The sequence below is a fragment of the Ahaetulla prasina genome, chromosome 13 (assembly GCF_028640845.1).
Source record: "Ahaetulla prasina isolate Xishuangbanna chromosome 13, ASM2864084v1, whole genome shotgun sequence".
NCBI classification, from domain to species: domain Eukaryota; kingdom Metazoa; phylum Chordata; class Lepidosauria; order Squamata; family Colubridae; genus Ahaetulla; species Ahaetulla prasina.
In genome coordinates, this window is record NC_080551.1 from 11,067,352 (window position 1) to 11,090,050 (window position 22,699).

At 44.0% G+C, this 22,699-nt stretch overlaps 1 protein-coding gene across 1 annotated transcript in view; it reads right to left on the reverse strand.

Annotated features, from left to right (window-relative positions):
• Positions 1–3,352: 3,352 nt before the first annotated feature.
• PCSK6 (proprotein convertase subtilisin/kexin type 6) overlaps positions 3,353–22,699 on the reverse strand; it is a 157,090-nt gene continuing 137,743 nt past the window's right edge. The window contains exons 18-21 of the mRNA XM_058156640.1: positions 16,629–16,732; positions 12,738–12,861; positions 8,613–8,725; positions 3,353–4,369 (exon numbers count right to left, since the gene is read on the reverse strand). Of these exons, the coding sequence (XP_058012623.1) occupies positions 4,272–4,369; positions 8,613–8,725; positions 12,738–12,861; positions 16,629–16,732 (439 nt within the window). The 3' untranslated portion in view covers positions 3,353–4,271. The remainder of the gene's footprint in view (positions 4,370–8,612; positions 8,726–12,737; positions 12,862–16,628; positions 16,733–22,699) is intronic.

Consider the following 22,699-nt stretch of genomic DNA (forward strand, 5'->3'; position numbering starts at 1 on the left):
GGCCCATGGTGAAGAAAAGGTTGAGAACCACTGGTCTAAACAATTGGGTTCATGCATGCTAAGGCGTAAACCAGTGGTGGGATTCAGCCAGTTCGCACCACTTTGGGAGAACCGGTTGTTAACTTTCTGAGCAGTTTGGTGAACTAGTTGTTGGAAGAAATCATTAGGGCAGAGAACGAGTTGTGAAATTATTTGAATACCATCACTGGCGTAAATCATGACTTACAAACCACAGTGGGAGAGTTCAGAGTACCTGTTACATGAACACAAACAGAGCTTGTGATGGTTTAATGCAACAAGGAGAGAAGCAACCTAGAACTAAGGATAAATTTCCTGACAGAACAATTAATCAGTAGAACAACTCGCCTCCAGAAGTTGTGAAGGCTCCAACACTGGAAGTTTTTAAGAAGAGATTGGACAACCATTTGTCTGAAGTGGTATAGGGCCGTGATGGCGAACCTATGGCACGCGTGCCAGAGGTGACATGCAGCGCCCTCTCTGTCGGCACCCGAGCCATTGCCCCAGCTCTGCTCCGCCATGCATGTGTGCATGCCTCCCTCCAGCCAGCTGGTCTTCAGGTCCCTGCCATGCATGCGCGGCAGGTGGAATGCATGTGTGGGCCACACGTACATGCGTGCAGGAGCCCCCACATGCAAGGGGTGCATGCATGCATTGGGGCAGGGCGCATGCGGGGGCCACATGTATATGTGCGAAGGTGGGGCACATCCGCAGGGGCCACACACGCATTGCATTTTGGGGGTTCGGGCGCGTGCTTTGGGAACGGTCCGGAAAAGGTTAGCCATCACTGATATAGGGTTTCCTGCCTAAGCAGAGGGGTTGGACTAGACGACCTACAAGGTCCCTTCCAACTCTGTTGTTTTATCTATGTGAAGGAACTATCAGAGGTCACAAGAGAAAAATTTAACTCTCTCCCTTCATCTGTTCTTGCCCATTGCTTCTCCACCACTTTAGCAAGGAAATCTGCCAGCGCGTAAATGATCCGACTAACAAACAGATCCCATGTCACAGTGCACGGTTTTGAATTCTGCATAAAGCTTAGCCTCGCTCAGCAGCTTCCTCCTTTTAATCTTTCCATTTCTAAAACTAGAAAGACAGTGACGGCTGAAGCAGACCTAATGGGATCACTGAAGATGGGCCATGTCTATTCACGGTGAAATTGGTATTAGGAGAGTGGGGGTGGGGGGAAATGTCCAAGTAAGTTTTCTGGATCACAGCTCACTCCATCTTAAGAGATGGTCTGTTTAAAAAAAGAAATCTGGGTTGCCTCGCTCATCTCTGCATTTTGAAATTCATGTACCTCGGTGCTCTCTGAGCTTGGTTGTTTTCTTGCAGATATTTCATTAGGTAAAATCATCCCCACACACAATGATGTCCCCTAGTTTGGGCAATGAAACCTCTGCAAGAAAACGACCAAGCTCAGAGAGCACCAACGATATTTTAAAATTATTTTTTTGTCTTTTAACAACCCCGTAATCAATCCTTTGCACCGTAATCCTTTGCATTCAGTTGAGTTGGGCTCAACTGAATGGAGCTGAGTGTTTCCTGGCCGGATGCCCTTCCTGTCGCCAATGCAGAGTTCGCAGCTGATATTTACTCATTGTGCCCAGAGAGAAATATCTCCCGCTACCTAGGACCGAACTGACAGCCTCCTGATTGTGAGGTGAGAATGGTGCACCTCTAGGTCACTGCACCACTCAAAGGGCACTCATTTCAATCCTGAGCTACAGATATATTCCCTTTTATTAGGTAGAACAATCGACGTCGGATTCATTAGACATATCCCAAACCAGGGGTGAAATCTACTTACCTTCCCTACTGGTTCAGAAGTGTGCATGCCATGCGCGTGCGTGCCATTTTCACATCCGATTATGGACCCGCTGTGCATACGCAAAGCCTTTTGCGCATGCACAGAGGGTCAAAAACAGGTTACTTCCTGGTTAAAACCAGGAAGTAATGACATCTGGGTGGGTGGGTGGGCGGAGCCTCATGCTGCTGCTGCTACCGGTTCGCTTCAATTGGAGCGAACCGGTAGCATTTCACCCCTGCCCCAAACTGTATTGTAGAATTTCTGTCTACCAAAAGGGTGCGATGTAGCCTAATCAAAAAGATTAGTTGCGTTTAGCACCCAGGGAATTTTTACTCATGGGCTATTTACCAATAAGTATATTTTGATCTCTCCCCAAAATATTATCAACAATTACAACATTCCACATGATAAAATAATATACTGTGCTTTACTAGCATGAAATAAATACATAGTAATTGATGGGGACTATAAATATTTTATTCATGTTGTCATTTTGCCAGGTTCGGCTGTATCATAAACACTAGCTTGGTTTCCAGTATTCATTCCACCAGTTTGACAGCACATGATTCAAGCAGTATGAAGACACCAATTAATTTTTCTTTTATTTTCCCATCCTCCCCCACCCCCAAATTTTGAAAACTCACTATGTCCGGTTGCCGATTAACATTTTACTGCCAATTTCACGTTTCACAGACTGGAGGGTTTCAACTTATTAAAAATGAGAGTCAGAACAGCTAATACTGTATAAGAAAAAAAACCACACCTGGTTGTTTACATATGTCTGAATACAAAGAAACGACTCTGTTGATGCTTACAAAGATATCGTTAGAAAGGAGGGCAATGTTTAAGTTATGTTTCTTTAAAAAAAGGTTATGTCCCTGTAGAAAATAATTACCGGTAAAAAAATTCTATGAAGGCAATGACTGCGTTATAAGTTACTTCCTTTTTTAAAAAAAAAAAATCTGTAAGACAACATAGTCAAATATATCTTAACACAATTATAGAAACACCACATGACAAACTATTGTAGGTCTTTGGTTATTCGGGTTTTCTCCCGCGTAAAATTGGAAGTGTCTTGGTGACGTTTCGACGAAGTCTCATTCATCATCTTCAGGCTGGTGTTTACAGCTTCGTGCTTCTAGGAGCAAATAAGATGATGAATGAGACTTTGTCGAAACGTCGCCAAGACACTTCCAATTTTACGCTGAGAAACCCGAATAACCAAAGACCTACATACAAACACCTGAAAACCTCAGAAAATATATATATAATATCATATATATATATATATATATATATATATATATATATATATATATATATATATATATATATATGTATATATATATAAAATATTATATCATATATGTATATATATATATATATGTATAGCGAATACATTCAGAGGCATTGTTCTCTTCAGTGTAGTTTTGGTAGAATTGGCTGTTTTTCGTCCTCTCCTTCTCAACTGACTAAACGAAGCACCTTTTGAAAAGGTTTGCCTCCTGAAATCACTGAGCTGTCTTTATTTTTTTTTCAGGAAGGTTGCGCTGGCGAGATATGGTAAGAGAAGCAAAGCGATCTGTCAAAACTCAAGAGATCTATTTTGGGCAAGGAGAGAATATCGCAGCTACGTCTGTAGTCTAGCACGTTACCAGCTATTTCTCAGAGATGGCTTCAAATCCAGTCGATCAGAGTCATAGGCAATCCACCAGATCTTTTATAGCAGGGCTTGATCTTTTATAGCAGGGCTTGATAGTTGAGATCCAGTGCCCAGAAAAAAAGAGGGTAGGGGAAGGCTAAGGGGTGATCAATGTCCCCTGCCAATTCCAGAAATCCTTCTTTGGTCACCGTCAAGCTAAGACCATCAAAAGACAACGGGGGAACGCCCCTTATTTTCCAGCACAACTTTGTGGAAACGAATTGTATCCCATCATGACCGTCGCAGTGGCGAGAATGCAAATCTAAGGCAGGTATTTCTAGGCATCTGTAAATTATTCTAAAAGGTTTAGGAGGGAGAAGGAAGACACGCTCTTTCACTTTTTTGGGGGGGTGGGTGGGAAATGCAGAAAGGAAGTACCTACATCTGCATCCTTCTTTCACAAAACATGACAAGTTGGTTAGCATGAGTGAAGCTGAGGCTGTGTGGGTCTCCACTGGCTAGACATGTCACGTTGCCGTTGGCCTTCTTATTTATTTGTTTTTTGGTCAAGGTGCAGCAAGCAGAGCCATCACGCTATCTGGGACCTGTAGTGGCTACACACTGTAGGAACCAAACTTGCAGGCGATGGTAAAAGGAGCTGAGTTGCAAGCCGAGGCTGGGCTAGATGAAGGTTAGGACCAGGGTGTGAGTAGGAGTGGAAAAGACAAAAATAAAGAAGGAAACTTTGCTGGAAGGAACTGGCACATCAGGAGTTCCAGATGGTAGATATTAAATGCCGGCTTAGCCAGCCAATAAGCATGTCCGACAGCAAAATTGTATAAATGGTTTGCGTTCACATAACTTGTTGGATTTCACCATCTCGCAGAACATCTCGTCACCTGGGGGAGCGTGCGTTTGGAAAAAAAAAAGGAGACAGCAGGAAGAGAGCGATTAGATTAGCATTTCCACTGGAAAAAAAAACCTGGAATGTATTAAGAGTAGAAAAACTATTCTGATGGATGTCCCAAAGGTGTTTTATTTATTTATTTATTTATTTATTTTGTCACAACAGTATATATAAGCATAAGCATGATAATAACTATATAATATCTAAGCATATAAATGAGCATAAGTATGTAATAGCTATATAAATAGGATATAATGAAAGGAAACAATAGGACAGGAATGGTAGGCACGCTGGTGCTCTTATGCACACCCCTTATAGTCCTCTTAGGAATGGGGTGAGGTCAATAGTAGAGAGTTTTTGGTTAAAGCTTTGGGGATTTTGGGAAGAGACCAGAGAGTCAGGTAGTGTGTTCCAGGTATTAATAACTCTGTTACAGAAGTCATATTTTCTGCAATCAAGATTGAAACGGTTAACACTGAGTTTAAATCTATTGTTTGCTCTTGTATTGTTGTGATTGAAGCTGAAGTAGTCTTCAACAGGAAGGACATTGCAATAGATGATTCTATGAGTTAAACACAGGTCCTGTCGAAGGCGGCGGAGTTCTAAGTTTTCTAAATTCAAGATTTAGAAGGTTTAGAAAATTCAAGATTTAGACGATTTAGATTTTTCTTTAAAGACGTTTCACTTCTCATCCAAGAAGCTTCTTCAGCTCTGACAGGATGGTGGGGAATGATAGTAGGGATTTACATTCCTTGCAGACAGCATATAAATCCTTCCACTCCCAGCTGGGGGTTCGCAGGGGTTCGGGAGAACCTCTAAGATTCTGTGTACTTGGAGAACCCCCCAAATCCTGGCTGGCCCTGCCCAACCACCCCTCCCCTCCCAGGAGTCCCCATGTGGCCTGTTTTGGATGCAGGTAAGTGCAGGGAGCATGTGGAGGCTGAGGGGAGGTGAAAAATGGGCCTACTGGAAGTTTGGGAAGCCTCCAGATGGCTTCCAGAGCATGGGGAGCCCTTTTTCACCCTCTGGGAGGCTCGAGGAAAGCCTCCAGAGCCCAGGAAAGGCAAAAACGCCACCCCCTCCACACCGTGGTACAGGAGGCTGACTAGGCCACTCCCATCATGGCCACGCCCACCGGGCAACTGAACCCTTGCTAAAATTTTTGAAGCCCACCCCTATCCATTCCCCACTATCCTGTCAGAGCTGAAGAAGCTTCCTGGATGAGAAGCGACACATCTTCAAAGAAAAAAACCCCAAGGAAGTCCAGTTGCCTCCTGAAAAAAAAAAGCACCTTTGGGACAACCATGACCTGGATCAGGGGTCTCCAACCTTGGCAACTTTAAGACTTGTGGACTTCGGCACCGAGTGTCGAAAAGGGAGCACTTCGCGCACTCGTCAGGGCCGCAACCAGGAAGACGAGCTGCCCAGGGGGCATGTGCATGCCGGATAAGATACTTCCAGTTTCCAGCACACATATGCGCACCGGGAAGCAAGTTTTCCGGTTACTGCCACACACGAGCCGATCAGCTGGCTGGCGCGCTTGCTCATGCTGGAAAATGGAAGACCAGCTCTTCCGGTTTCCTGCACTGCCACACACACAAAGGCCAGTTGATCGTCATGTGCGCATGCGTGCCAGAAACCCGGAAGAGGAATGGGCGACCCTGCACGTTCCAGGCAACATGGCTCTGCGTGTCACTTTGGGCACACAGGCCATAGGTTCGCCAACATAGAACTAACTAGACCTTCTGCACACAAAGCAGGCTCTCGGCCTACTGAACTATGGGTCCCTCCCACGTAATAATTATATTGCAGCATTGCAAAACTACAAAGCAACAGAGCAGGTTCAAAGATAATCACTCTATCCACCCACCCCAGCAGTGAAGGTGCAGTAAAAATAAATGTTAGGTTCCTTGTAACTGCTGCAGCGTGATTCTAATCATTCAAACAGGCTAGCCACTCAAGCCCGCAATGAGGGACTATATTTAAGAATGAATGATTGACATTTATTATGTGGCTCTGAATATGCAAATCCTTCCCGTCCTTCAAAAGCTTCAGCAGCAGCAGCAACAGCTCAAGGCTAGATTCTGATATCTAAAGAAGTGACACTGATAGCTCTACCTGCTCGTTTTCACATCACTAATTCTTCTCAATCCATGCCTCCGACCCCAATTTAATCCCAGTAAGCTTCATTATATATTCCATAAATACCAAATCTCAGCCACAAAAGCAATTAAAATTGCCTTCCTCTCCGATGCACGGAAAAAGGAAAAAAAGGACGAGGAACATCTGGTTGAAGAAAAGAATGAGATTCTGGAGAATGGAGACAGATCTAGTTAGTGGCTTGACCGGAAAGCCAATTCTTACAGCCTCTGTTCATTTTCTTCTCAATCTGCTCTTCATTTTGATACGAAACATCGGATTCTCTTTGAACCACAGCAGAGGCGGGTTTCAGCAGGTTCTGACCAGTTCTGAAGAACCGGTAGCGGAAATTTTGAGTAGTTCGGAGAACCGGTAGTAAAAATTCTGCCTGTCCCCACCTATTCCATGCCTCCCGAGTCCCAACTGATCTGGAGGAAATGGGGATTTTGCAGTATTCTTCCCCTGGAGTGGGGAGGGAATGGGGATTTTGCAGTATCCTTCTCCTGGAGTGGGGTGAGAATGGAGATTTTGCAGTATCCTTCCCCTGGAGTGGGGAGGGAATGGGGATTTTGCAGTATCCTTCCCCTGGAGTGGGGAGGGAATGGAGATTTTACAGTATCCTTCCCCTTCCATGCCCACCAAGTCACATCCACCAAGCCATGCCACGCCCACCAAGCCACGCCCACAGAACCAGTAGTAAAAAAAATTGAAACCCACCACTGAACCACAGCGTTCTTTTTCCCCCCTCTGCTGCTGACCACCAAACCCCACACATTCAAAATGGAATGGGACAACGTGGTGCGGCCAACTCCCCGCAGCCAACTCATATAGGAAAAAAGAACCCAAACACTAAGTACATACTAGATGGACATTACCTTACAGACGACCCCCATCCCGTTAAAGACCTTGGAGTTTTCATGTCAAATGATCTAAGTGCCAAAGCCCACTGCAACTACATAGCAAAAAAAGCTCTAAGAGTTGTAAACCTAATCTTGCGTAGCTTCTTTTCCAAAAACACCACACTACTAACCAGAGCATATAAAACATTTGCTAGACCAATTCTAGAATACAGCTCGCCTGTTTGGAACCCTCACCACATCTCTGACATCAATACAATTGAACGTGTCCAGAAATATTTTACAAGAAGAGTTCTCCATTCCTCTGAAAACAATAAAATACCCTATCCCACCAGACTTGAAATCCTAGGCTTAGAAAACTTGGAACTCCGTCGCCTTCGACAAGACCTAAGATTAACTCAGAGAATCATCTATTGTAATGTCCTTCCTGTTAAAGACTACTTCAGCTTTAATTGCAATAATACTAGAGCAACTAATAGATTTAAACTTAATGTCAACCGCTTTAATCTAGATTGCAGAAAATATGACTTCTGTAACAGAATCATCAGTGCTTGGAATACTTTACCTGACTCTGTGGTCTCTTCCCATAATCCCAAAAGCTTTATCCAAAAACTTTCTACTATTGACCTCACCCCATTCCTAAGAGGACCATAAGGGGCGTGCATAAGCGCACAAACGTGCCTACCGTTCCTGTCCTTTTGTTTTTCTTTTCTTCTTCCTATATATATGCTTATACCTCCTTATATTTACTCATATATGTGTTTATATACTATATAATCTTTTTGTATGATATCTACATATATTGTTGTGACAAAATAAATAAATAATAAATAAACTCACAAGGGCCAGCTCATGGCGAGACAACTCTCCATGGCCAACTCATCATTGGCCAACTCATTGTGGGGCAATTCGACAATTCAATTTAAGTATTTTAAATTATTTTAATTTTTGTCATTCATATTTTATTTTGTCCCCCCTTTGGCATCCTTTCTTTAAAGGTTCTATTCCGCCATTTCTTTGATATGAGTGTAACTTTTGTCCTCTGGCGAGTTGTCCTATAGTGAGTTGACTGATGCAGGTTGGCCATGATGAGTTGGCTGTGGTGTCTTGGCCGTGCCGAGTTAGACCCCACTCAAAATGTTATCTCTCATGGCTACTTCTACTCTTACCTTCCACTACCTGTAACCACATGCCCAGCAGATGTTGTTTCATTTACAACCAATCCATCAAAATACATACCATTGTGACATCTGTCGCTAGCGATGCACGAGCCACTCAGCAGGTAAAATCCTTCTTTACATCTGGAACAGTTTCTCCCAGAGCTATCGCAACTTAAGCAGTTATCTTCACACCTGGCAATAAAAGACAACTATTTGATAACTAGTGATATATATAATTTTAATTTAAGGAAGGGTGTGATTCGCACATTGCTTTAATTGTGGTTTGTTCAGTAAGCCACCATTGGCTGTGTTCATGCAGCAAGGTAAGGTAAAGGTAAAGGTTCCCCTCGCACATACGTGCTAGTCGTTCCTGACTCTAGGAGGCGGTGCTCATCTCCGTTTCAAAGCTGAAGAGCCAGCGGTGTCCGAAGACGTCTCCGTGGTCATGTGGTCAGCATGACTCAACACCAAAGGCGCACAGAACGCTGTTACCTTCCCACCAAAGGTGGGATTTTTCTACTTGCATTTTTTTACATGCTTTCGAACTGCTAGGTTGGCAGAAGCTGGGACAAGTAACGGGAGCTCACCTAGTTACACGGCACTAGGGATTCGAACTGCTGAACTGCCGACCTTTCAATCAACAAGCTCAGCGTCTTACCCACTAAGCCACCACGTCCCTAGTTCATGCAGCAAACTAAAGCACAAATAATAGTTAGGTTTGTGCACACTAAACCAAAGATAAGCCACGTTATAGCATTCTGAACTACGCTGGTTAATTTTTGTTTAGCATGTAGAAGCCAATCTTTGTGGTTTATTTTAAAAAAGCAAAGTTATACAAGCAATATGTTACAAATTCCCTTTAAGAATAATGAACAAAGACAACTGATCTCTATTTCATAATTCCACCTATTATTCTTATATACATTACAAATATTTTTATCTATTATTTGTACCTCTGTCTTTATCTGGATATAGGCTAGGTTCAGTCATTGCAATAAACTATGGCTGGCTTAATTATAGTTTACTGAAAAAAATAAGTAGCAGAGTTTAAATAACAAGAAGTGAAAAGAAGTTTAAGTCATATTTTGGCTTGGATCAGTGTACCAACCCAGTGTACCAAATTTCTAAAATTCAAGATGCTCTTGGTTCTGATACTGACTCGAGTATGGTTTCTACTTTCTGACACAACTTTTAAAAAAGAGAATATTCTGAGCAACCTGAATCAGCTAGGCTAAGTATCTAGGCAGCTTTCAAATCTGGAATGAAATATTTTGGGAGCTGAAATTCCAGAATAGGATCCATCTTTATAAAAGTAAAGAGGTCTACAAATCTCTGTCTGAGTTTGTTTGCTTTAATAAAATGATTTGTAATGTTAATTTTATTTTTTGAAAAATGTCTTGGCAATGGGAGGAAGTATCCAGCTGCACACAATTCAACAGCTATGTCTATAGCAATAGGAATAGTTTTTCGACTTATGTACTGTCCCATAGTGCTTTACAGCATTCCCTAAGCCAGTGATGGCTAAACTTTTTGCCGTCGCGTGCCAAAAGCGGGGAGAGCGTGGGGGGGTCTCGCACACCCGTGCCCACACTCATAATTCAATGTGCCCTGCCTCCCATGCATGCATGCATGACGCCCCTGAGTTCCCCCTGCTTTTGGCACGTGATGGCACGGTGGGCCAGGTAGCCCTGTTTTCCACCCTCCCCAGGCTCCAGAGGCTTTCTAGGAGCCTGGGGAGGGCGAAAACGGTCTTCCCCACCCCCCAAAAGCTCTCCGGAGGCTGGAAATGGCCCGTTTCCTGACTTCTGGTGGGCCTGAAAGGTCTGAAAATCAGCATGCGTGCACTGGAGGTGAGCTAGGATAACCCTCACGTGCCCACAAATATGTGTTGTGACTCGTCCTCCCTCCTCTCCTCAGCCAGGCCCCTCCCGTCTCCGACTGGGCCTTTTATCAGACTTCGAGTCTGATAATGAAGATGAACGGCTTGCCATGCCTCCAGCCCCCGGCCCTGGCCCCATGCCCGGAGAGGATTCCAGGAGTGAAAGGACAAGCCCGATAAACCTCACTCATACAGCGTGTGTTCCTTTGGCTCAGCCTTCAGAGCAGGAAGCCAGCCAGGTGCTGGAATCACTCGGCCCTACTCCCTCTGACCCTTCCTTTTCCCAGAAGCTGACAGCAGATCCAGCTGAAGACAATTCAAAGTGGGAGGATCCTCACTTCCGGAGATCTGAGAGGCGATGCCAGCAGAAGGAGGGGTGGGGCAGGCCTGGATAAATGCTGAGTCATGGAGCCACATCCCACAGCCTATATAAAGGACCTGCTTTTGGCATTCCAACCTTGAGTCAAGCAAAGTCTTATCTAGTTTGCTGCTATCGGACTCCATCGCTGAAGTCACAACTTGGACTCTTGCCTGCCCTGATAAACCTCAAAGGAACTTGGCAAGCTGCAAAGGCTTCGTTGCCAAATTTGTTACGGACTTCCTTGACTCGTGCATCGGAGTGGGAGTGAGACACGACAATATGGTTCCGTGTGCTACCTGTGGCATATGTGCCATAGATTCGCCATCACGGCAAATCTATGGCACACATGTCAGCCTATTGCCCCCAACAATCTGGGTCTTCATTTTACCGACTTCGGAAGGATGGAATCAACCTTGAGCTGGTCAGAACCGACCTCCTGTCTGTGGGCAGAGTTTGCCTGCAATCTTGCATTCTAACCCCTGTGCCACTTTATCTCCATCCACTATTAAAAAGTGGAAGCCGCTTCAAAGCAAACTGGTTCCTTCTGTCTACATCAGCTTTTCCAACGCGATGTCTTACCTGTTGGCCTTGCAGGAGAAACCAGATAGGAACGACAAGATGAGCTAATTCTACTTCATTGTAAAGCTACATTGACCGAATCATGGCAAGTATGAATGTAAACACTCCCCCCCCCCATCCCCATCTATATACAGTCTGAGATACTAGGGAGGGTCTCTTCTGAGCCTCATTCTCCAACCATTATACAGCGGTGGACTCTCCTGTCTCTTATCTGACCATTTCTTTAGCAGCGTTGTGGCCTGTTGGCCGCCTGCCCCTCCAGCAGCTGAATCAGAGGAGAAGGAGGTGTGGGAGTCAGGGTCAACATCAAGGCAACCTGAGAGCTCCTAGGGGGAAGAGGGAATGAAGCTGACAGAGAGAGAGAGAGACAGAGCCTGGCTGTCCATCAGCCCTCAGATGGAGAGTCAACAGTCCCCAGGTCTGGAGGTGGCTGATGAGGAAGAGGAGGAACATCTGGGTCCAGTGCCTGACGCGTGGATGCACAGAAGGCAGAGAGGAGAGCAGTGGAAATCTGTGGGCTGATCCTTGGGATGGAAGAGCCACTGCTGCTAGCGAAGCCCCACCCTAGCTCTGGGGATAAAAGGCAAGGGGTAGAGATGAATAGATGTGGTAGACAACTATTCATCTCCCTGCCAGATGGACGTGTTAGCTTATGTTGAGGGAGAAACTTTTTGCTGGGGCTGCTGGTACTCCGAATAAAGGAATCTTTGAGTAACTTCAGAGGGTATGTTGTGTTTGGGGAGCTGGGTCAGAGCAGGCAGTCTCTTTACTTATTCTCCCAAGGTCTTTCCCAAGTACCACTACCCTACCAAACGGTTAGGGTTCCAACATCAAAAATTTGCAAGCCAGGTGCTGATTAAGCTTCTCAAGAGTTTTTTTTTTCCCTTTTCTTTTTTTCTAGGCATATCAGAAGAGCCATCTGGCTGAAAACGAGAATTTTCAGACACGATACCTGAGTTCTGGCCCCCGAGCTTTCTACTTTGTAGGGAAAAACGTTTCATAAAAGATCCCTTAGCAGCAAAGCGCCTCCTTCCACCTGCATCTTTTGTTCTGGGAGCAGATGCTGCAGGAAGTTAAGGAGGGCCAATATCCAATTGATGAGCACGCGGGGAACTGACAAGGAGGAAATCACGATTCCAAATTGGCAGAAGGACTAACTCTAAGCGGCTTTCTCGTGGAAAGATCTGAAAAGTTTAAAGGTCTTGGTTTTTTTTTCTTTTTTCCTCCCTCCAAAAATCTCACAACATCAGAGCGATTTTAGACAGCCAAGACGGAAGATTTATGTTTGCAGCGTGTCAGAGCAGATTGCTCAGCAAGGGTTCCAGCTCATTCCCAGACCGCTTTTCTAAAAGCCTCCATAAGAGGCTGCCAAAGCAGATAATTACCTTCGGCAGATTCTGAACGGTAATCCAAGCCTCTCGTCGTGATAATAGCCTTCTCCACATGTCGGGACACACCTCCACTCGTGGACCTTCTTGGCACATTGGAGACATTCTTCTTGGCTCGGCCCTAAGGATCATGGGAAAAATATGGTTCTCCAGTCAGGAAAGTTGTAGATGCAAAATGAGTGGGGGGGGGGGGAGAGGAATTTTAGTTATTTATTAAATTTAAATGCCACCCATCTCACTCTGCAAAGCGATTCTGGGTAGGAGTTGCTAGAGTCTTGAGAACTATGTAGAATTTGAACATAGAATAGAGCTGGAAGGGACCTCGGAGGTCTTCTAGTCCAAACCCCTGCTCAGACAAGAGACCCTATACCATTTCAGACAAATTGTGGTATAGTCTCTTCTTAAAAGCCTCCAATGATGAAGCATCCACCATTTTCTGAAGGCAACTTCTGTTCCACTGGTTAATTGTCCTCACTGTTTGGAAGTTTCTCCTTAATTCCAGGTTGCTTCTTTCCTTGATTACCGTATTTTTCAGAGTATAAGACGCACCTTTCCGTCCCAAAAAGAGGGTGAAAATTTGGGTGCGTCTTATACACCGAATGTAGCCCCGTCCACCCGCTGGACCCCAACCTTTGGCCTCTGCCTCCCAGCAACTTACCTCCTTGCAGCAAACAACCTTTTTCAGCTTCAGCACACCCTGATTAGCACAAGCAGCTGATTGTCGGTTGAATCAGCCTCCCAACCCTCAGCTGTTTTAGGCTACAGAGATTGCCATTGCCTATTGTTGCGTGGCCTCTGCTGTTTGCTGCAAGGAGGCAAATTGCAGTGAGGCAGATTTTTTTTCTTGTCCTAATCAGGCTGTGATGAAAATAAAAATGAAACTAAAGCAGGCTGTTTGCTGTTTGCTGCAAGGAGACAAACTAATGGGAGGCAGAGGCAGATTTTTTTTCTTGTGCTAATCAAGCTGTGCTGAAAATGAAAATGAAACTAAACCAGGCTGTTTTGCTGCAAGGAATACGGCCAGGAGATGATTGGCCCCTCCCATAAGGCTTAAAAGTCCAGCAATGGTGTTTGGGCTCTTTGCTGGAAAACAACGTTGATAGCCTTGCTCCTTGTCTTGCTGCATTTATTTCTTGTTTTGAACTTTTGCCAAAAAAAGCCTTTGGCAGTTTGCCTAATTAGATCAAGGTTGGTGATAAGACTGAAGAGTTGTGTTATGAAGAATGTATCTTTTCTTTTATGTACACTGAGAGCATATGCACCAAGACAAATTCCTTGTGTGTCCAATCACACTTGGCCAATAAAAAAAAATTTCTATTCTATTCTAAGAATTTGCTTTGATTTAGTTTGGACGACGCTGAGAATGAGTTAATTCTCAGCTGCTCTAATAAAGTCTGCTTGTTTTTGGACTAATTGCGTCTACTGCTACCTACTTGGGCCTGGGTCACAACACCATGAGACATGAGGGTCCAATGAACAGAAGTTGGGTGTTTCAGAAAATAATAATAATTCTGTTTGAGAATATGGAACCACTTAACACGTGAAAATCATGGATATGCCAGAATCTGGATTTGATAGGGATTGAATCTTGGGAATTCAGCATTTTATTGAAAATTATTTTACTGTCAAAAAGGAAACATCCTTTTTGGATGTTTTGGATGTTTGGAGGCCTCCTGGAGGAGACACCCAGTTCTCAGTAAGTCCAATCTTGCCTGAGCGTTGCATCTATTTGCTGTGAAATTATTGCGTGTGGATTTTGAAAAGGAGGCTACACAGATGCTTGTAAGCATGTAAGCATGTAAGCAAGCCATGTAAGCTTGAAGTTCTCTGCTCCTTTGAGCTATACTTCTTACAAGCATTTAATGCTGCCCATTGAGACCAGTGAAAAGAGAAGACTTCTGTCTTTAAAGCAGTATAAACTTTAATAACTCCAAAATAATAAGAAAAAAAAAGACAAAGACAAAATCAGTACTTTGTAAACATAATGGAATACAAAGGAGGATATCTTAAGAACCACTCCGACTAATAAAATCCTGCATAAAAGTACAATTTGAGGTAATGCTCACAACAGATACTTTATGCATCATAAAGAGCATAGTTAGAAAGAAATCCAGATTTTCCTTACAAGTCAGAGGTAAGAAAGAATCGATTGTTCTTCCTTGAGAGTTGATAGGACACTAACAGCCTCAGGCGGTTGGATACAAACTAATTTTAAGAGATATAAACTGGATTAATACATGCTAAGGCAGGGGTCAGCAACCTGCGGCTCCGGAGACGCATTCGGTTCTTTGGGCCCTCTGCTGTGGCTCCCTCTCAGGTGATTCCCACCACTGGCTGGCCCCGCCCCTCGACCTACCCTCCCAGTCACTCCTCGCCTGGCCTGAGAAGGTAAGGGCGACGGCGGGAGATGGAAAAGCGCCAGGGCAGAGGGAGAGAGATACAGAGAGAGGGGGGAGAGAGAGAGGGAAAGGGAGGGAGGGAGGGAGGGGAAAGAGATATATGTCAAAAGGGTTTTGTGGTTCCTGGTGTTTTTAAACAACCAGTTCTCTGCCCTAATGACCAGCTGAGTAGGCGTGGCTAGGGGGTGTCATGTGACTGGTGGAAGTGAGTGACATCAAGTTGGCCACGCCCACCCAGGTTTTGTGGCTCCTGGTGTTTTCTTTTCTGTGGGAGACCGGTCCAAATGGCTCTTTGAGTATTTAAGGTTGCAGACTCCTGTGCTAAGGCAAGGGTTGTTTGACTGTAGTTTGTTGAATAAATCACTATTGGCTGGGTTCATTCATCAGGCAACATTATCAGCCATGATTGCAGTTGTTTTCACACGTCAGAAAGTATAGTGTGATATGCAAACCATTTCAGATGTTGTTCTGTGCATTAAACAAATGGCTCTTATTCTTTATTTTGCAATTCTCTCTTATTCTTGCAGTCTAGTATAAATCCTGGGATGGACCAAGTGATGATAACAGAGTTGGAAGGGACCTTGGAGGTCTTCTAGTCCAACTCTCTGCTCAAGTAGGAGTCCCGATATCAATTCAGACAAATGGCTGTCCAGCCTCCTCTTAAAAACCTCCAGTGGTGGAGCACCCACAACTTCTGGAGGGAAGCCATTCCCACTTTAATTGTGGGAATTGTTCTCACTGTTGGGAAAATTTCTCCTTAGTTCTAGGTTGGGTCTCTCTTTGATTAACTTCCATTGATGTTTCTTGTCTTGCCTTCTAGAGCTTTGGAAAATGTGTTGACCTCTTCTTTGTCGCAGTCCTTCAAATCAACTTGAACATTCTGAAACCCTAGCAGAATGGATCTGCCACCAAGAATTATTAAAAAGGTAAAGGTTCCCTTCACACGTACGTGCTAGTCATTCCCGACTCTAGGGCGGGAGCTCATCTTCGTTTCAAAGCCAAAGAGCCAAAGACCTCTCTGTGGTCATGTACAAAGACCTCTCTCTGGTCATGTGGCCGGCATGACTCAACGCCAAAGGCGCACGGAACGCTTTTACCTTCCCACCAAAGGTGGTCCCTATTTTTCTACTTGCATTTTTTACGTGCTTTCAAACTGTTAGGTTGGCAGAAGCTGGGACAAGTAACAGGAGCTCACCCCGTTACGCGGCACTAGGGATTCGAACCGCTGAGCTGGCGACCTTTCGATCCACAAGCTCAGCATCTTAGCCACTGAGTCACCGCGTCCCTCTATTAGTGAAGACTAAATTTTCATGACACGCTCAGAATGAAACCTCAGTTACCGAATTACATATAGCTCACCTGGTTTGGGTGGTTGTGAGTAGGGAAAAAAACCTCTACATAATTCCTTCTTATTTCTCCTCTCCCTCACCTGCTAGTTATGGATTTAGATAAAGAGGCCATCTAGAGATCTTGGTGATTGTTAATTTACCTGTACATGTCCTGCAGTCCGACTGGCAGCCCTCACATTGCAGAAGTTCCTTCTTCAAATACAGGCCCTGCTGGCATCCTGAAACGCAGTTGTTGTCTATGAGGCTGTAGAGGAAAGCAGCGGAAAACATTGGTAGCAAAAAAGAAACACACAAAAACAAACAAACATGCTTTAGTCCTCGAGCTTAGATTGCTGCAAATCCGTAAGAGAAAGACTAGCGAAAGATTAGGAGGAGCCGCTAATCCAACAACCTCTTTCACTAATCAGGAGACGACAGTCTGTTCAAAAGCATCTCTCAGATTTATCGTCCCGTCAGATGTTATGGTCCACTTTCTGGATTTTGTGCAATTCCTGTATAGGGAATCGCAAGCTAATCAAATGGCTCAAGAAACAAAAACACAAACAACACCCCAGGGGTGAAATCCAGCAGGTTCTGACAGGTTCTGAAGAACCGGTAGCAAAAAATTTGAGTAGTTCGGAGAACCGGCAAATGCCACCTCTGACTGGTCCCAGAGTGGGGTGGGAATGGAGCTTTTGCAATATCCTTTCCCCAGGAGTGAGGAGGGAATGGGGATTTTGCAGTATCCTCCCCCTGCCACGCCCATCAAGCCACGCCCACAGAACTGGTAGTAAAAAAAATGGATTTCACCACTGAAACACCCTAAACCAACATAAAACCATAACCGAGTTTTGTGGGTTGCCTAAATGTAATTGCTAGATTGGTAAGTGATCTGGTTAAGCCTATGGTATGAACATAGGTAGCCTCTGATCCTCCTTCTCTAACCATGGGAACTAGAAGCTTAACAGAGAAGAAGGAAAAGATTTAACTACTGTATTGTTTGGACTATAAGACACACCTGACTAAATCAACAACAAAAAACAGTTCTTGGCCTCCGTGCGCCCCATTTCCAGGCCTTTTTTCGTGCCTTTTCCAAGCTTTTTTCTGACCCTTTTTTCGGCTTTTTTGGCCTGGTTTTTTTTGGCTTTTTCGGCCCATTTTCTAGGCTGTTTCCGGCCTGTTTTCAAGGCTTTTTTCAGCCCATTTTTGAGGCTTTTTTTTGGCCTGTTTTTTGAGCAAAGCTGAAAAAAAAATGCCTTGTATGTCCATGTGACACATCCATAATATGTGTGACCGACAGCTAACCCTCATGATAAATCGACTTTCTTTTTTTAAAAGAGGACAGGAACATTGCTGGCAAAATCTTGCTAAGCTTAAAAACGTGAGCAAAACAACAAAAGGGAACCCTGGGCAGATTGCAGCCAAGGGAAGCCACTTTTATTCACCCTGTGCACTGGGTCATCTTTTCAAAACTTATAAATTTTGACTTTTGCCCAAGTGCCATTATTGGAGAAGTCATGTCAGTCCAATTACTATCCTCTAAATGAATCCTGCAAAGAATCTTTGTGCCTCCTGCTGAACAAATTGTTCAGATCAACCTTATAGCATTTCACTTTCTCTTCTCTTCTCTTCTCTTCTCTTCTCTTCTCTTCTCTTCTCTTCTCTTCTTTTTTCTTTTCTTTTCTTCTTCATTTCTTTCCTTGGGAAAACTTCTGGCCCATCTTCCTAATTTCATTTGGGGTTGCCCTGCATTGTTTGTTTCTGAAGGCAGCCAAAAAAATCAGTTGGAGCTTTATTGCTGGGACTTTAAGGAGGAATCATCAAGAAGCAACAGCTTGTGCTAAAGTTACAACAGCCCCTTGCTAAATTCTAGAACACAGAATCACAGAGTTGGAAGGGACCTTGGAGGTCATCTGATCCAACCCCCTGCTCGAGCAGGAGAAATACCATTTCAGACAAATGACTCTCCAGCCTCTTCTTGAAAGCCTGCAGTAGATGAACCACACACAACTTCTAAAGATAACCTGTTCCACTGGTTAATTGTTCTCACTAAATTTCTCCTTAGTTATAGATTGCTTCTTTCCTTCATTAGTTTCCATCCATTGGAAACTGCAGAACTACTAAATAAATAAATAAAAATTGCTACCAACCTGCCTTCCATTGAGGACCTGTATACTGCACCAGTCAAAAAGAGGGCTATGAAAGTATTTACAGACCCCTCACATCCTGGACATAAATTGTTTCAACTCCTACTCTCAAAACAACGCTATAGAGCACTGCACACCAGAACAACTAGACACAAGGACATTTTTTTCCCGAATGCCATCACTCTGCTAAACAAATAATTCCCTCATCAAACTATTTACTAAGTCTGCACTACTATTAATCTTCTCATTGTTCCCATCACCCATCTCCTTCCACTTATGACTGTATGACTGTAATTATGGATTATTGCAATGCTCTCTACATGGGGCTCCCCTTGAGATGCACTCGGAGGCTTCAGTTGGTCCAGAATGCAGCTGCGCGGGTGATAGAGGGAGCTCCACGTAGCTCCCATGTAACACCCCTCCTGCGCAGACTGCACTGGCTACCTGTTGCCTTTCGGGTGCATTTCAAGGTTCTGGTTACCACCTTTAAAGCGCTCCATGGCTTGGGGCCTGGGTACTTACGGGACCGCCTGCTGCTACCTCATGCCTCCCACCGACCCGTACGCTCACACAGAGAGGGACTTCTCAGGGTGCCGTCCGCCAAACAATGTCGGCCGGCGGCCTCCAGGGGAAGATCCTTCTCTGTGGGGGCTCCTACTCTTTGGAATGAACTTCCCCCTGGTTTACGCCAAATATCGGACCTTCGGACCTTTCGCCGCGAACTGAAAACATATTTGTTTGTTCGCGCGGGGCTCTCTTAAATCGTCCATATTTTAAATTTAAATTTTTAAAGTTTTAAATTGGGATTTTTTAGATTTTATATATTTTAAATTTCTTGGCCAAACTGTATAATAAGTTTTTTAAATTTATTTTTAATTGTACATTGTTTATTTTTATTATGGCTGTACACCGCCCTGAGTCCTTCGGGAGAAGGGCGGTCTAGAAATCTAATAAAATAAATAAATAAAATAAATAAATAAATAAATAAATAAATAAATAAATAAATAACTGTGTTGCTTGTATCCTTACGATTTATATTGATATTGATTGTTTCCTGATTGCTTATTTGTACCCTATGGCTACAATGTTGTACCTTAGAATTCTTGATGATGACAGATTCCTTGGGTGTCCAATCACACTTGGCCAATAAATAAAAAAAATCTATTCTGGTGCTTTGGAAAATAGTTTGAATCCCACGAACCACACCAGCTTCCTTCAGAAACTTCCTGCCAACCTCCAGCAATGGAGGCCCTTGTCTTGCCCACCTTCAAGTGCTTGAGTTGGCAAAGAAGTTGTTTCCAAATATCACTAAAGGAGCGGTGATCCAGCTTAGACTATTTATCTCTCTTTTTTTATCCTACGTATTTAAGAATGCAGGGGAAAGAGTGGATACTGAAAGCATTTTCTTTCCCAAAATGTAAACTTGTGAATCCTGAGGGAAATCAACTCTGACTGGGTTTGTGTTTTGTTTTTTTTGGAAGGACAGATACTGAAGCTGAAGTTCAAATACTTTGGCTACCAAATGAGAAGAGAGGACTCCTGGGGAAAGAGTCTGATGTCGGGAAAGATGGAAGACAAAAGAAGAAGATGACAGAAGTCTGCCTGGAATCTGAACTGCATATCGGACATTAATACAATTGAGCGGGTCCAGAGGTGTTCCACGAGAAGAGTCCTCCACTCCTCTGCTCACAATAGACTCCTTTATGCCACCAGGCTCAAAATTTTGGGATTAGACGACTTAGAACTACGCTGCCTACGATCTGACCTAAGCGTAGTACACAAAATTGTATGCTACAACGTCTTGCCTGTCAACAACTTCTTCAGCTTCAACCACAATAATTACACGGGCATACAATCGATACAAATTCAAGGCAAATTGCTTCAAACACGATTACAGAAAATACAACTTCAGCAACAGGATGGTAAATGCCTGGAATGCTCTACCCAACTCCATTGTTACAGCCTCAAACCCCCACAGCTTCAACCTCAAACTGTCTACCGTGGACTTCACCCCATTCCTAAGAGGTCCGTAAAGGGGGCGTGCATAAGCGCACCAGTGTGCCTACCATCCCTGTCCTACTGTCCCCATTTATTTGAACTCATTTCCTATGTTCATGTCCATGTTTATACTTATACCTGTTATCTTGTACATGTTTGACAAACTAACTAAATAAATGAATAAAATAGTTAGATAGTATCATTGACACAATGAACATGAATTTGGGCAGACTCCGGAGACAGTGGAGGAAGGGGTAAGGTCAGGGGTGAACTGTAAAATTTGTTAGTACCGGTTCTGTGGGCGTGGCTTAGTGGTGGTGGGAAATGTGACTGGGTGGGCATGGCCAACCGGTTCTCCGAACCACCTGACATCGCTACCAGATTGGACGATCCGGTCCGAACTGGGAGCATTTCACCCCTGGGAAAGTGGGATGGGGTGCTATGGCCGAAGCGGGTCACAAAGAGTCAGACACAACTTAGCAACTGAACAACAACAAACTTGGGAAGCTTCCCACAGAAAACAGCCTCCTTCTCCTGATATTCCTGAATTAGCCCCGTCTTTTCCAAAGACATCAACATCCTTCCAGTAACGTCACTTATGACCTTCTATCTGGCCAGGGGCACAAGCTGTAGACCCCCCGCATCCACTCAAGGACCAAGCCGCTTATGGAGGTTATGTGGACGAAGGAACTTTTCTTCTCTCTGGAGACCTTTCTCCATAGTAAAGAGAATTTAGTGCTGCTCTATTTATTTATTTATTTATTTTTAAAAATGCTGCTAGTGAACTCACCATGTTTTATCTATAGTAATGATGGTTTTTATTCTATTGCATGGTTTTATGAAGCCTCCTGCTACTTGAGTTACAATTCTTGAATTCTAAGGTTGGCTGGATAGACTAATATAAATACGATAAAGGCAATCAGAAGACTGGACCAAAATATCTTTTACTCCAGTAACAAGAGGGCAGGTTTGTCCATCAGAACAAACGGGAGTCACTGCCAGGAGTTGCTTCCTCCACACTCTGGAAAGGAAGGAAGGAAGGAAGGAAGGAAGGAAGGAAGGAAGGAAGGAAGGAAGGAGAGAAAAAGAGAAAGAAAGAAAGAAGGAAGGAAGGAAGGAAGGAAGGAAGGAGAGAAAAAGAGAAAGAGAAAGAGAAAAAGAGAAAGAAAGAAGGAAGGAAGGAGAGAGAAAAAAGGAAGGAAGGAAGGAAGGAAGAGAGAGAGAAGAGAAAGAAAGAGAAAGAGAAAGAAAGAAGGAAGGAAGAAGAAAGGAAGGAAGGAAGGAAGGAAAGAGAGAGAGAGAGAGAGAGAACAAGAGAAAGAGAAAGAAAGAAAGGAAGGAAGGAAGGAAAGAGAAAGAGAGAGAAAAGAGAAAAAGCGAGAAAAAGAAAAAAGGAAGGAAAGAGAGAAAAAGAAAGAAAGAAAGAACCAATGGTTGTGCAGATGATTAAAGAATGAGCAGACAGCTATTAATGTCCCTTCCTTGGTGCCCATCAGGGGCCTTGCTTGACTTGATATTCTTTGTTGTTTCCTATTCCTATGATTTAAAAATACAGGCAGTCCTCGACGTACAGCCACCACGGAGGCCAAAATCTCTGTCACTAAGCGAGACATTGGTTAAGTGAGTTTTGCACCATTTTACAACCTTTCTAGCCACAGTCGTTAAGTGAATCGCTGCAGTTGTTAAGTTAGCAACACGGTTGTTAAGCGAATCTGGCTTCCCCATTGACTTGGCTTGTCAGAAGGTCGCAAAAAGAGATCACGGGACATAAATATGAGACAGTTCCCATGGGGCTGACCATGGGGATGCTGCAACGGTCGTAAGTGTGAAAAATGGTCGTAAGTCCCTTTTTTCGGTGCTGTTGTAACTTGGAACGGTCACTGAGCAAACTGTTACAAGTCGAGAACTACCTGTAATTTAAATGAAAAGTTTTCCTTCTAAAGAGAGAAGCATTCTTAGATGAGAAAAATGGTGGGTGGTTGCAGCTCCCGTCTGTCTTTGGAAGCATGTCCAGGAGATCCTGGAGAGGATGGGAGGAAGCCCCAGGAGAAACTGAGAAAATTTGTGATAGTGGGGAATATCTGTAG